At 37.8% G+C, this 16455-nt stretch overlaps 1 protein-coding gene across 2 annotated transcripts in view; it reads right to left on the bottom strand.

Annotated features, from left to right (window-relative positions):
- Positions 1 to 406: 406 nt before the first annotated feature.
- Ctnna2 (catenin alpha 2) overlaps positions 407 to 16455 on the bottom strand; it is a 1034505-nt gene continuing 1018456 nt past the window's right edge. For both annotated transcript variants that reach the window (XM_051202772.1, XM_051202773.1), the window contains one exon: positions 407 to 717. In XM_051202772.1, coding sequence (XP_051058729.1) covers positions 430 to 717 — 288 coding nt within the window. In that variant the 3' untranslated portion in view covers positions 407 to 429. The remainder of the gene's footprint in view (positions 718 to 16455) is intronic.

Genomic DNA, 16455 nt, shown 5'->3' with positions numbered 1-16455 from the left:
AGCAGTACAGGTTTTATGTTCTACCATTACACTTCCAGGTTTTTCACTTATGAATATACCTGCCAACCTAATGAGTCTTGCATGCATTAGTTTGCTTTTGTAGAGTTAAGTTTATTTCCCCGCCCCACCCCCCACTCCCGTGAACATTGCACTGTGAACTCTTTGCCCAACTTTAAGAGAATGTTGCTAAGGACAGCTCCGTGCCACCTCAGGACAGAAATTACCTGCCCCCTCTCTCCAGGCTACCGATGGACCAGTAGTATTGATCTCATCTCATCTTACATGCAGACAGACACTGTTCTCTTAATTTCCCCATGCCAGAGGCATACAAGTCGGCAGGTATGCTTACAAAAATGGAATCAAAATGAAAAAGAAAGGAAGGGTAGGGCAGCAGAAAGAGAAAAGCTTTCTTGTTTGAAGCCTATTGTCCTAGAAGGAATCCATCGCTTTGAATTCACTTAAAGCCTGCACAGGTGAAATGTGTTTCTTTTGAGACCCCCGTCGAACTCGTGTCTGGAATTCCTCTGGCTTTTCTCTCTTCACAAGGGGTTTCTTTTCAGGAGCCTTCATCTTCCAAGACACAACCGGAGAGTTGACAGCTGCTGTTCCATAGACCTTCTGGTATTTGGTTGAGGCTACATAGGATGCTTTCACCGTTAGGACAACAGCATTCATCAGGTTTTTGGCTGCCTGGATGAGTGACGTAGCGCTGTCCAGCTGGAAAAGGAGAAACGTAACATATGTTGGGTCAGTCAGGGTCTCAAAGTCACCAGGCACAGGTACAGTTTCACACATCAGGTAGTGTTGTGCTTCTGCTAGTTTGTAACACTTAAGCAAATTATCGCAAGATAACGTCAGCACATTATAAACCAGCCACCTGTCTTCTCCTACCCAAAATAAGCAAAACCAGGTTGGTCTATAGTACGTAGTTCTCTAAAATCCCAATACAACTGAAGAAGAAGCACTATTCTTAGCATGTATGTATCCTCATGGGGAACATAGATTATTAGCCTCATTCACCATGGTAGCAGTTACTCAAATTGTTTGAAAAGTATTTGGCAGGCACTGAATACTTTTCTGAAGAAGCCACAAAGTTTACATTTCAGTTTCATGCCCCTACCTCTGGAAGTAACTTTATACATTAGTTTTACTTCCTGGCATCTGGGCTGGTAGAAATGAAGACACCAGCCCACACATGACTTGTACTTATTGATCGTAGAGTATGCACTTCAGAACGAAATTCTGTGAAAACATCAGTCACTGTGGCATGATTTTCTGGGTTGGGAGGTTTTCAGAAAGGCCCACATGCCCATTTGTTCATCGGCTGTTTCCCATGTACTCTGCACTCAGCACTACCCCAATTTCTAAAGTACTTCCCCACTTAATTCTTTAAAGTATTTTCTCCAATGCTACTTTTTAATGAGAGATGTGAATCAGGTACTTGTTTAGTTTTAAATTAATCACATTCATACAAACTGGTTCATACTGCCACCTATTGGATGGGGTAATTTAAAAACAAATCAAAAAAAAAAAAAAAAAAAAAAAAAAAAACTGCCACAATGAGCAAGGGGGATCAAGACCATGATGGGAAAAAGCACAGACACAGCTCACCCAAGCTAGTGAGAGCTCACAGACTCTGGACTGACAGCTGGGGAACCTGCACGGGACCAAACTAGGTACTCTGAAAGTGGGTGACAGTTCTGTGGCTCAATCTGTTACCTTTTGGAGCCCATTCCCTATGGTGGGATCCCTTGTAACAGGAGGGAGAGGCCAGGTCCTGCCTCAAATTGGTATGCTAGACTTTATTGACTCCCCAAGGAAGGCCTTACCCCATTGGAGGAGTGGATGATGGAGTGGAGGTGGAGGGGGTGTAGAGGGGTAGGGGAATGGGGAGTGGAAACTGGGGTTGATAAGTAAAGTAAAAAAATTTAAATTAAAAACAAACTGCTATAACCAGTCAGTCATTGAAGAGGCCAATGGAAGAGAAGAAGACCAAGAGTTGAGGCCAGACAGAGCATGGTAGGTGGATCCTGCAGGCTTCACATAGCTAGGTAGGCTACAGAGGACTATATAAGTGAGAGCATCTCTAAAAACAGAAAAGGGGCCATGGGCTACACGGACAGAGCTTTGAATAATAAACAATAATAAATAGTAAAATAATAGGAGGGTTTAAAGCCCACCTCTTGCCCAGCAATTTGAAGTTTGCCTAATTTTTGTTATTGGCTAAGCCATTTGATACTTAGTGCATCCTGGGCCATTTAATGTCTGTTTCAATTCTACTAGAATCAAAAACAGAAACATAATATGCTAAAAAACTGCATTTCCCAGAATCCCTATCAGCAAAGTTTCTACATGTAATCTAATGAAGGACTGGCTAGACTGGAAAGCCTTACTCCAGCTTCAGGCATGTTTGATCATGGTAAGTCATTCATCAGTTGCTTTGCAGTAAGAAACAGAGAAGGTATGTCACAGTTCAAAGAACTGAACTTGGGACCCTCCTCTGTCCTCCTTTGTTAGGTACTGCTTATATAACTTGTGTGTCTAGACTATGACTACTTGAAGGAATACAAATGAAGCACAAAGCAATGTAAGGGTTAATGATTAGCAACAGCTTCAACAAAGGAGACTCTAAACCCTATGGCTCCACCCTTCTGTGTGACTGATATTCACATTGCTTCATGTCATCTCTTGCGGTCAAAGTGCCCACCATGAAGTAACTGAGGGTCATTGAAAGTTGGGTCAATGCCTCTCTGATGCCATTACTTTGACAGGTTGTGGCTCCCTATTCATAAAAGCTAAAAAGAGGTTTTACACTAGGTTAAAAATGATTGCAATCCCCAGGCCTTTTAACTGAGACCCATATTCATGGGGTCTGAGTAGGTCCAATGCTGGATTCCCAGCTATCAGTCTGGGGTCCCTCTGGTGTGGATGTATTCCTGGTGCACATAAGGACTTTGGGAGCACATTCCCCATGGAGGGATACTCCCTTAACCTAGAGACAGGTGGAAGGGGCTAGTCCCTACACCAAATGACTTGACAATTTTTGATGACCCTTCCTGGAAGGCATCACCCTACCTGTGGAGTGGGGAGTGGGGTGAGATGGGAGGGTGGTTGGGGGGCATGGGAGGGTGGGAGAGAGGGAGGGAGGAAAAGAGAGGGAACTGGGATCAATATGTAAAATAAGAAAAATAAATAAAAATAAGCTTGGAGTCTGATAACTGAGAAAATATAACATGCTTTGTGTATATGAGTCTCTTGTAATACTAAAGAGTTGATGCTCAGCCACCAAAAGTAAGGTTCAGACTATATAATACTGTAGAAAAGTAACAGTTTGTGGTTCTAAGCCATGAGTCAGTGGAAATATAATGAATCACCATGTGGTTTAATTTATCCAAGTAGAGCAACCCATTTAGTATTTCACTTTACCATCTCTGTCAGACTGTAGAAGGTGCATATATCACAATAACAGCTTGATCTGTGCAGGTTAGTTTATACCGCCTATGTTTCTGAAGCTAACTTTAATGAAAATTTTCTATATTATCCAATATTAATATCAGAAAGAAGCCAAGATTCTCAACCTGTAGTCTTTGGATTACCATGTTAAAAATCCCCAGGGAAATTCCATTTTGCAAGCCCAACCCAAAGATTTGTGAAACAAACTAAAAATAATAAAAACGTTTCCATTTTTAACAAGCAACCTAGGGATTCTGATAGCTATACCAAAGTTTGGTGACAACTAAATTAATGAAACCCAAAGGCGATATATTTTACCAATTGCTTTCAGTACTTTATAATATCTGACTGAATTTCATATTTTCATTTTTTCCTTGTATCTCTCCAAATGGAGAGATAAGTAATGGATGGAGATAAGACATGTTGGACCAAGTAGATCACATCCATCATGGTATTTGCTCAAGCTGGATAGATTATTTCCCCATGCCCTTCATCCTTAACTATGATCACTTCCACATCAGTCCGTCAGGTTTCAAAAATGGCTGATACGTATTCATAAAGTTAGTTAACTGAACTCTGTGTGATTGGTAAAATAGACAGTAAAGTTATATTTCAGGGGTAATATTGCTTTGGGGGTTATTATATAATTAGTAGACTAAGACAAGATATTATATCTACTATAATATTAAATGGCTCTTGAAGAGAGTGTCTTGAGAATAGATTTCAATAAAAGCATAAAAGTAATTTGGAGGCTTTTTTTTTAAACCACAGATTCCATTTTTAGGTACATGGGATCTAATTCTGCCACAAAACTAGGGAAACTGTCTCTTCTTCAGAACCCATTTGTTCTCCCAGCCTGATACCGGAGTCCTGTGAATAAACCTCATATATTGTTGAAAGTGAGATGGTTCTGAAATAAAAACCAGTGGTTTTGCTCAAAACACCTGCTAAGGTAGATATTGGAAGAGAGACCTAGACAACCAACCTTGAACAAAATTACACACAGACAATAAGCTGAATCAAAAAATTTAATATAAAATGTGATTTTTTTAAAATAATATTGAATTCCAAGAGAATTTTTTGTCCTGTGCTTTAGATCTACTTTTTTGACTTGGCTATTTTTAAGCATGGGTTATTTTTCTTTTAATTTCAAATGAATGAGTTTTGTTTATTCTTGTTCAAAATAGCTTCTAACTAAAAAGTTTTAGGTGAAATTTTAATCCTCAAAAGATATTAGAAAGAGTAAAGATATTTGGCATGGTTTCTTCTAGCAGGGTTTAAGGACACCTATTTAGCATAATTACTTTCTATTTTCTGATGTTTTACTCTAACAGTGGCATTTTCAAACAAGATGAGTAAATTAACATATGTAAGTGAAGTTCTAATAATAATAACTGACACTAATTGAGCACTTAGGAGGAGGTGCCTGGCATGGCCTCAGTTATGTTAATTAAATTATGTGGATTCAATTTTCAAAACTTCTCAAGTAGCAAAGATTGTTGCACTCATTTCATAGGCAAGGAAGCTGCTGTTTAGGGATTCAAACCACTTCCGTCTTTTGGCAAGTTCAGAAAGCCTGTGGACAGCATAACCCCCTGGAAGTGCTACATAAATTCTGAGGTCTTGTTTCTCAGCTACTACCTGTGGGCCAAAAAGTCTCTTCTCCCAATTTACCCTGTTGGACATGGAAGCCTGATACCTCTCAACTCTAAAACACCCTGGCATCATCATCGTCACAGTTTGATTGTCTCTGTCTTGTGTGCCGTGAAGATTTTTATCTTATTTTAAGACTCTGAATCCTCCTTGTGCGGAGAGTTTGATCTTGTAATGTTCCTTGCCCAGTGTTTAACTGTCCACAGTAACTTTTGATCTATATCTCGGAGTCTTGGTGTCACACTCAGGGCAAAAGAGCCTGCAAGGCAACCTACGTTCATCTACTACCCAGCTCTAACTATTAGTTAGACCTTTAAGTGGTTATCTGCCTTGATCTGAGTCTCCTTAAAATGGATTCAAAACGTAACAACATCACCAGCATTCCTCATTCAACATGGGCATCTCTTTCTAGTGTAAAGCCCAGTTTTTCATGAGACACACCTCTGTCCCCCTTGGTGATCTTTGCATTCAGTCGAAGAGCAACTGTTCGTTTTTAAGCTAATTTTAAAAATAGGAGCCTACATTTAACAAATAAGACCACATGGTCACTTTCTCTCATTTAGATGGACAAGCAGACCTGAGGGTGGTCATGTATCTCTCCGTATGTGAGTTCTAAGGGTAACACATGGTCCACTGTAATTCCATAATCAGGGTTTAAACTCAGGAAGCCTGGTTTGAGAACCCACATTATGGCCAATTCTCACACTGCCCAACCCTCAATCACTCACTCTACAATTCTCTCAAGCTGGGCTGGACTCACAGTCTTCACTTGTCCCTAGCCACAGAAATTGAATTCTCCTAATTCTGTCACTAATCTTTCAAAATATCAAATTACTATTTTAAAAAAGGCAACAGATGTTTCCTCACATCTTGTTCTATTACAGTCCGTGAAAGCAAATAAGGGTAAGTTAAACTGTTTCTGAAGCATTTTTTTTTTCTGTCCTGTCTCCTCCCCACACCCCACCTTGCCACTGTTCCAGTTCTTAACTTCCCATAGCTTCCCTCACAAAGTCACATAGGGATAGTCTTCGTGTTCCCTGTCCTCTTTTGTGTCTTGAATAGAGGGAAGGCTTTCCTGAATGCAATTCTTCCTATCATTGATATGTCCAGTGCTGTCTATTTCTTTATGACTTTCGAGCTGAAAACTAACATGATAGGTTCATGAAACGAATTATGAGGAAACTCCTAAAACCTTGAATCACTGCTATTTATTAAAGCTGGGCTTGCACTGACCATGCAACATTTCAACAAACCTGAGTATCAATGCATCACTCAGCCACACTCTTGAAAGCAATGCTAAAATATTTTCCCCTTTTCCTATACTCTTGCTCCATTTTTCCACCCACTCATTTTCCCCGTGAAGTTGTTTCTCCTATGTTGTAACAACCACTTCTCTTAAGTGAGGGAATATGTAAACATGAATAGACTCCTATGCAGACTGTCAGATGGTACAGAAGATCCGGAAAAGATCACACACGTTTGAGAACACCTGACTTTCCATAAGGAGTGCCTTAGTGGGGTGTCGGGGGCTCAAGGGAACACTGAAACAGAGGATGCACTTTGAGTCATGCAGGGAGCGATAAAGCAGGGAAACAAGTTTCCTGGTAATCACAATTCCAAATGTCTTCAGTGTAAAAGAACTCTTAAATTCCCATTGCCTCCGGCTTTAAGTTGATGTACCTAAGCAAGAATGAGAGCTTAAGAAAATGTTGAGACCTGACAAAACTGACTTTAATTTCTGCCTCAGTGGGGTTGAGACATATGTCTTATGTAACTGGGGCTGTCTTGGGGGCCATTAGAAATGGATTGACTCTTGGGGACTGGGTATGAAAAGTCATATATTCGATTTATATTAGTAAACCACTCTAATTTCACATATACATGCATACATAAAATGTATATTCATTTGTTTTTACTCTCTTCATGTAATCTTATTTACATGGCAAGATAGAATGTAAAATAAAATCCTAAATTGTTTTCTCTTTGTACATTCTAAAGTTCAATATGTTTCCTTAAAAAAGTCTTGGCATGAGGCTTTCAGCATAAGAATCAATATCCTTTTAATAATCTAAGACATGACATTATCAAGAAAGTGCCTATTTGAATAGAGAATAGCTTTGATTGACTAGGGAATCTTGAACGAATTAGCTATCCAGAAATATGAATGGGATACGTGCTGGAGCCAATAAACAACAAAAATGCTGTTTATGATTCATAATTTCTTTTAAGAAATGACAATAAGAACAGTGTCGAAAAAGTGAACAATGTAAAAGGGGTCCAAAAGGGTCCAAAAGCTCAGTGTTTCAAAGTGTCATTCACAAGGGTCAGATAAGTAAGCACAAAGGATTGGAATGTCAACTGTTCACTCAGTGCATTCACTTGTAGCAGCCATGTGCTTTGGAACCATTTTTAAGATAATATGTGTATATTCAAATAAGGTGACTAGAGCCAAAAAAAAAAATGTAATGAAATATAAAAGGGAACCCCACAGAAATACAAAATTTTCCCTGATTAAAAATAGTGGGAATGTCATGGCAATACTGGCCAGATGAAAACACAATGAGGCAAGTCCATTCAGAACCTGGTTTGGAAACAGTGAGAAGGGAGTTGAATGAAAGTCAGGGGTTGGACAGCCTAGAAGAAAGCGCACGTTTTTGTCACAGCTGAAGCTATTCTGCTTTCATTGCCTCCTCTCCAAGCTAATAACAGTGAAGATAAAACTAGAAAGAAGTTCCACAAATATGGCAGAAGTCCATTTTAGTTATTTGCAGGATTTCTGAGTGGCTAAATAAGATAGCTTTCATACAGAAAAGGAAGTAGTTTTAGTGGCACTAGCCTACATATTTTGGGAGAAGAAACTATTAAGAAAATTGAAAATAATTTTATTAAAAAGCAGATACATTCAGAAAATTACAGCTGGCCTTTAGTTATATTTAAACTATCAGCCATCTCCACCCCAACAAAAATGTCACACATTGCTTGCTGGCGTGGGGAGATTTTGCTACAAATCAGCTTTGCTGTTAATGGAAAAGCTAGAGATCTAGAGCAATAATGCCTGCTGTCAAGAAGAACTTTTTGTGTATGCTTTTTTAAATAAATAAACAAACAAACAAACAAATAAATAAATCTATGAGACTTTGAAGAGGTATTTGATCCCTGTAGAAACCATGATACTGTGAAATACCTTGAAATATATACTTCTTCTTTTCCATAATTTATATCAATAACACCTTTTTAAAAAAATCTCTAGCAACTCAGGAGCAATAAATAGCTCAGACAAAGACATGGTAAAAGGTTTATCCATATCCCCTGTTCCCCAACATAAGTCATCTCAGGATGTTTATACACTGCTAAAAAGGAGAAAGGAGATTTCTACTGAGGCAAGTTATCACTTTGCTGCTCTCTACGTTCACCTCCTCAGATATTAATAATGAGATAAAGTTAGTAAAGCAGGCTTTCTTCTGCTTAAGACAGTTGTGAGTAGTACCAAATAGTAATTTATTAATCAATCAGAATATTTTGTTTTCTCAGAACTGGCTAAGTGACAAACAGGCAACATATTTACTTCCTTCCTACAAGAGTTGACATTTTGAAAGAATTCTCAAAGACAGTGTGGTACCATTTACAGCAGAGATAAATCAACTATATTAGGACTATAGCTATATGTTTTTCAATACCTTTTGATTTCACTACTACCCATCAGACCATTGACAAATACATTTTATTTCAACGACACATTTCCCCTTTTGTTCCAATGACTGTTTTTTTTTTTTTAAGGAACAGATTGTGCACTTCTTAGTAATGGCACTTTGTTATAAGTTTCCATCTAAGTAAATTGTTAATGACCAACCATAAGTATTAACAAAAGTGCAAGTTATTTTAGAGAACTATTTAAAAATCAGGTAATAAAATCTGCTAACATATCAAGAAGCATTGTGTGGGAGGTAAAAATAAACATCCCTGGTTGACTGTTGTTTAACCATAAGTACAACATATCTTATAATATACACTAATGTCTAATATATATCACCTAAGATATTGTCAGATAACAGCTGAGCAGTTAGTTTGTCCTAGAGTTATTCTTCTTGATAACTCAGTCTTGTCTGACAAATGTTTTCATTTTAAGTAGGAAAATCAATCATGATGGAACAGAGCACAAGAGGTCTGTTGTTTTCTTCTGTAGGGGTTACCTTAACTCTTCCAGAGAGGCAGCAGATGCTCTACCAACACTGAAATCCATTAATGAGAAAAATCTGTATGTAATGGCTAAAGATTAAGTAGGAAAAGATCTTAGCAGAAAGGCCCCGCAGTCTCAGACAGACTAAGGAAAATGTCTCCACAGCCTCACTCAGAGATTTACCAATTGGTTCCCAGGTAACTCTCCACTGTATTTGTGTCTTGGATTTTTAATTCATTTAGGTAGGGTAGTAGTACTTCATAGTCGGCCAGTTCACTGATTAACTGTCTTCATTTGCATTTTTTCAATTATAGGTAAGTAAACCTTGGGGACTCCCATGAAGGCTTAATTACAGTCAACAAATATTCTAAATATGGCTTAGAGCCATTTTTCTCTACCCGTAAAGGCTGAATAATTTTTGCTCAATCCCAAACAAGGGATTCTTGCTACACTTGAGATGCTTTGGCACTTGTAAAATTAGGAGCAATTATGCCTCAGGCACCTAGGAATTCTCCCACCTTTTCCTGACTTTATTCTTCCTTCCAACTCCTTACACCATCCCACCATTCAGAACCTCATGGCCTATTGAACTCTAAAATGTTTGCTTCCATGTGACAGAAGACTTGTAAGGAAATAAATATATCAGTTGAGAAACTGACCTATGGATTTTCCCACTGACACTATACCAGGGAATACCGGCTAGTACCTTGGACAGAGTGTGTGCTTTTTGTGTCCTCCCATAAGTACACTGCATATACATTGTTGATGTGTCATCTCTGATCATATATATCACCACGCTTTACTTCACCAACTTGGTATCTTTAGCTACTCTTCACAGGACCAAGGCTTCTTTATGTCTTCCTCCCAGAGAGCATCACCTTAATTATCCATTTTTCCAAAGACCACACTCCCCATGTTTTATGACAATGAGGCAGTATAAGAGAAACGCTCCTCCAATAGCAATGAATTCCTAAGGTATGACTTAACCTGAGTTTAAGGTACTATGGGATTGATCATTGATTACATGATCTTTAACGAGCTACTAAGTGCCGCTCTACTTAAAAATCTTGATCTTTATACTACTCAAGAATGTTTACTGCATCGTTGCTTGAAGTTGAAAATAAAAGCAAGTCTCTATAGCCACACTATAAACCATGTAATCATTCACATGACGATCTAGTAGCAAAATAAATGTAAGCTGTATGTAGACACATGGAAAGTTAGTCATAATGAACTATTAGGTGAAAATGATCTGCTACTGATCACAATACAGTATAATTTAATGTCACCCTAGATTACTAAGTATTAAATGTGAAAATGCCCTTGGTTCAGGACTTTTCATGTATAGGTCTTCAGCTCTATCTCTGGTTTTTATTATTACTGTGACTTTTCATTCTCAAAACTTTTGATCCTATTTCAGTTTTTTTTAAACTACTACTTCTCTAGCCCCCACCCTTCATTTAGTAATTTGGATGCTTATTTTACTCTTCTTTTACTGACATTGTCTTCAATTAACACTTTCTACCTGCCATTAGCAGAAGTTTATACTTTCATGGCTAAGACAGAAAATTTTCAGAAAGTAGAAAACATAAAAATGCCTGCATACTTTTAGCACTAATATAACCTTCAGAATGCAGAAGTAATCAAGAGTCAATACAGACATTATTGAGCATCTTAGTTAAAACTCTGATTCCCCAAATATCTAGCAACACTTAGGGCTTGGGAGTGGTTTGAAGAGGGGTCTACTGGGAGGTAGTAAGAATTAATCTAACTAAGAAACTAACATTTACAATCTAATTTCAAAAATAGTAAATAAAATAACCAATACACGATAAACTATATAACCACTTAACATAAAGTTTCAGTAACTCAAGCTATACTTCTTGTTAGTTATTAGTAATGTCTTCTAAAAAATAGAAAGAAGGTGACATCTTAATTAAGATCCATGCCTTATTACCTAATAACTAACTGTCAACACGTAAAGACAATCATCTCAAGGCATGGGTTATCAACATAAAAACACAAAACACTGGGTTCCCCAGATCCTTTCCTAAATCAGTAAATCTATTTGGCTACAAAGTAGGTTACAAATGTGTAATTGTTCATCTTTAAATATGTTTTGAGCCATTGAACCTAGCACCTATCATCTCTAGTTGAGACTAACTTTGTATCTATATTATTTAAGGGGGTTTAATAAGCTCATTAAATTAAGACTTGTGAATATCATTTACCATTATTTCCTACTGGTAGCATTTATTATATTAGGAAAGATAAAATAAAAAGAGAAAGTGCATTTTTTTTAAATTAAAGATCTCTTAAAGTAAAAAATGGGAAACTTCATCTTTTAGTTAACCTGTATGCACCAGGAGTAAGGTTCATTGGCTCGCATCCTCCTTAATGCACTTATCAGATTTTCACAGTCCACTAGAATTTCCCTCTATAATCAATACAGTCTGAGACTCCCTCTGCTGTATGTCCTGTAGGCCTTCTGTCCATACAAGTATTCTTACAGGACAGTCTCTGCTGGTTTCATATCAGATCTTTTAATTGCAATTAACAAAGCCCTCTTTATTTGTGGTTTTGTCTCTATCAGTTTCCATGATCCAAAGACAGTTTTGGTCTGAAATTACCAAATAGAATGTTCTAGAAATAAAACATCTCAAGTTTTAAATTGTGTACCGGCCTTAGGGGCATGACCAAATCTTGTACCATTTCTTTTCTCAGTGAATGAATTAAACCTTTGTTCAGTGTGTATCCAATGGTCACTCAATAGCTGAGACTAACGATTATACCGTATAGAGCTCCTTATGCCCATGTTTCAGTTACCTACTTGGGAATTCTCTGATGTCATTAAGTGGGACTACTGTATATTACTTATCATTTTTCTCCAATACAACATGAGATCATGAGTAATGATCTCTGATATACAATTAAAAAAAACCTAAGTGAAGTGTTAGAGATATCTATAGCTATATAAAATAATTTAGTACATTAAGCAAAAAAATATTCAGACCTTTTTTCATTATGAAAATGAGAATTAAGACAAAAAGAAAGTTCCATAATTCAAGTGTTCATAAGAGTCCCTCAGTATAATGCATGGTCTAAAATCTAGTAATCTTAATCAAATTAGTTTTAAATTAGAGCAGCTGATCCATAGCTTTTTATAATTGAACATACATTTCTGTCTACTTTGAAGAAAATCACCTACAAACATTTTCCTTCATTCTTGTCACTGATTTTCCCCTGTGAACTGATTTTCCCCAACCACTTCTACGGTCACTATGGGCACCGGCCGTAGGTTAGGATATGGGCTTCACTTTGAAAAATATACAATTTATGCAACCATAAATTCAGTTCACTTCTATATCTATTCCATTTCAAGTGCTTGAGTTACTTTTTTTTTTTAAAGATGCTTTGTCATTTGGAGAATAATGTAATCCTTTGCTGATCTTTTCTTATTGACTTCTTCTCAAGTGAGTAGGCACTCCATGAATCACTCCACCCCTTCCTAAAACCCACTCCTCCCACAGACCTCTCCCTCTCAGTCAGCAGACTTTTCTTCATACTGCTTAGATGAAGCACCCCGCGCCTCATGATGCAATTTGCTCTCTCTGACACAGTACCTCATTTGCCATCATCTCTTCTCCCCACAACTTTAATACACTTGCTACTGGAACCCATCTCACTTCTGTGCCCTCATCACTCCCTGTAGTCAACCCTTCAGACACCATTGCTGGCTTTTCCCATACTTTCCCCTGGCACTCTCTTTGCTTTCCACTCCTTACCCACTTCACTAGTCAAGCAAAAGCCAGACTATCCCCTAAAACGAACCTAGCCCGTCACTTCTCTCTCATCAGCCTCTTCCAGGCTATCTACTATCCCAGTCTCAATCTGTATCACATTCTAATTCATGGCAAATTCTGATGTAGGTGTCATGGTGGAAACTAAACTAAAAATAATTTGTAAATTTGGAAACACTCCCACTCTGGTGGCCTCGGTCTGTTTTCTTCTTTCCCTTATGAATATCTTCCATAGTCTTGTCAGCTAATCCATACTTCATATCTCATCCACAGTTCCCCACCCACCTGCCATTTTCCAAACACCTCCAACAGGGCCTTATTAAATTACTGTGCCATTGAAGAGTGGGACATAGAAATGGAAAGACATATATGAAATTAAAATGCAATAAGTAGTATGTATTCCTTCTAACCAATCATCCTCCCAAGGAAGTAGGACCATAAGTCTGTCAGAAGAGTAGAAAAGGTATATAACTGACAAACTAAGCTTGAGCCAAACTGAAATATACATTGATTATATGATCTCCTCCATCACTGTGCTTTGAGTAGATTTTAAAACCAGCCTCCTTATCCATAAAACATTTCATAAATAAAAGACTATCTGCTCTATTGAGAGTATCAATGTCAACAAGGAACCTAGGTGTTGTTCCTAGGCACCATGTTAGCACCACACAAATTCTCTTTGATCTTTAAAACAAGTACATAAGAGCATCCCTCCTGTACATATAAAGAAACTGAAATAGAGAAAATTTACATTTGTGATGGGGTTCATTCTACTGTGACAGTATTCTTTGAAGAGGGGAGTCAAGTATAGCATTCAACTGCTCTACTCTTTAGCATTCTGAGTGTAGTAAAAGTAATCTTGCAGTTACCACACCCTGTTAAACATTCTAATTGCTCACAAACAAGAGTCATGTGACCAAGAAGTCATCAGGGTCACAGAAAGGAAGCCACCCCACACAAACAACAGCCTTGCCATCTTGTTTCATGAAAGCTCTTCGCGGACTGAGTGGTGGGGATATATCATCTTCTGACTGTGATTTGCTTTCCAACAACTACATGCCTCCCCCCCACACAAAAAAAGCTTCTCCATTGTCAAAGGAGACTTGGTTAATGACAACTTCTAATTTTCTTATCTGAAGATTTTCACACAAAGCACTTCCTGTTTTTCAAGGAGCTAGGCAGAGAAATGATTTTAAATTTTCACAATTTCAAATTTCTACATATGCCTTTTAATTTGTCATCTAGCAGACACTACAAGACAAAAATGGTACAGAACTATGGCCATTATCATATTACAGCACCTGATGTGTGACATTTCCTATATTCCTCTGACTACTGCTTTGCTCCTAAACTGTGCTCACATTTCATAAAACACAAGACTATCCATGAGAGAAACTATCATTTACTGCCTATAGAAGAATGGGCCAGTTCCTATTATATATCTCTATTTCTCCTACTATATGTATCAATTTCTTCGAGAGTAAAATGAGGTCTTAGTATGGAAAGAAAGAAGCTTACAACACATTTTAAAAATTTTGAAGAGGTATGTGCCTATAAATGATTATTATATTATTTCATAAATTTTGGAACAGCTAGAAACCACTGGCCCAAGAAACCTGTACAATAGCAGGTATTCCAATAGATGACTCAAGTAACTGGGTATCATCAGTACTGGCAAGATAAGAAAACATTTTCCAGAGAATGTGAGTCTCCACCTTGGTCCTAATTGCATGGTGGCCTACTTACAGTCTCAACTTTTTATTTTGTAAAATACTCAATGGAAATTTTTCTTTAAAGGAAACTATACAGAAAACATGTTTGAAATGACCTGTCAGATCTACATGACACCAACTGGCTGGCATTCCCCTACATATGGAATTGGGGTGAGGGGATGGGAGGGGAGGGTGGTTAGGGTGTATGTGAGAGGGCAGAGAGGGTAAAAGGGAGGGAGGGAGGGAAGGAGGGAGAGAGGGAGACGGAACTGGGATCAACATGTAAAATAATAAATTTTAAATAAAAAAAAAATGCTTTGACTCCAAAATTTAAGTTCAAGGACAAGTTACTGGGGGAAAAGGATTTCTATTTTTGTTTCCACAGAAAAAGAAAAGCTGTGGATTCCTTCCAGATTAATGTGGTTTGATCAAGCCAGACCACTCGAAACAGAGTACCAGGTGATCCTACATTCAAAACAGCTGGACAAAGCAGCCTTACAGACTACAGCCAGGATTTCTGCATCTTCTTAGAATCCCCCATGACAGCGCCCCTTACCAACAGGAAGTAGTTTGGAAAGAACAATGCCCAAATTCCCAAATATTGTCTATAAATGTTTGTTTTCATTTAAATGGACTTAGTTATATAAAATAAATAAATAAAAAAAGAAAGCAAAAAAAGAAAAAAGAAAAGAAAACATGTTTTAAGGGGTGGAAAAGAGATGGACAAATTATTAGAATAAATTGAAGGGAGCTCATGCCTTCCATATGAACTAGAAGCTCATCCATTATTCTACCTTTGATGACTCCATTTCAATTGTGCTGCATTTCTTGTTCCAATAAGATGAAGAGCTATTTACTTGCTGTTTTGTACTCGAAAGCATTGGGGATCTTGTCTCCATAGATATTATTCTGGCTCCTTAAATACAGGTACCTTCTTGCACCTTACTTGTGTGTTTTCCACAAGGGAGCATGATACATGAAGCATATTGGAATTAGGTGTTGGTGATAGCAGAATAAATGGCAGCCAGTTCAATCATGAATTTTTAGTTGAAGCTTCCCTTTAAACTGAAATGTGCAGTGTGCCTACTGGAAACTAAAAATTGATGAGTATTCTCTTTGCTAGGTTATGCACTTTTAGATATCCCCCAATTTGGCATATGCCCCATGACCAAGCTTATTAGACCTTTCCTGAATCAATCCTAATTTTTTAAAAAATACAGATGTTAGCTTCCCCTTCTCATTAGTAGGAGAATGACACTTAAGAGGAACCTATGAAAGAAAATCATCTGAAATTCAGGTAATGCCCTTTGTCCTTGTGAATCATGCATTTGGCGATGTAACACCTTTCCAAATGCCTTTAACTAAGAGAAGACACAAAGGGCATATAAGGTGGTTCTCTTTAGAAGCCAGGATGTTTCCTCCTACAGGGGATTGGCCTAGTTTGGAAACCTTCTAGTTCTGCTCTCCTGTAGTGAATGCACTTTATTGAAAATGTAGCAAAAACACCTGAGGGTTCCCTTCCATCTAAAACTGGAAGTATTTTTGGTTCAACAAAGGACCTGTATGGATGGACAACATATTGTCTGTACTCTCTCAAAAGATACTGAGCTACACAAGAAACTTTCATAATTCACAGATTAAAGCTAACAGAATCCTCAAA

Source organism: Phodopus roborovskii, unplaced genomic scaffold, assembly GCF_943737965.1.
Source record: "Phodopus roborovskii unplaced genomic scaffold, PHOROB, whole genome shotgun sequence".
Classification (NCBI taxonomy): Eukaryota; Metazoa; Chordata; class Mammalia; order Rodentia; family Cricetidae; genus Phodopus; species Phodopus roborovskii.
This window is presented reverse-complemented; position numbering and strand designations above follow the sequence as displayed.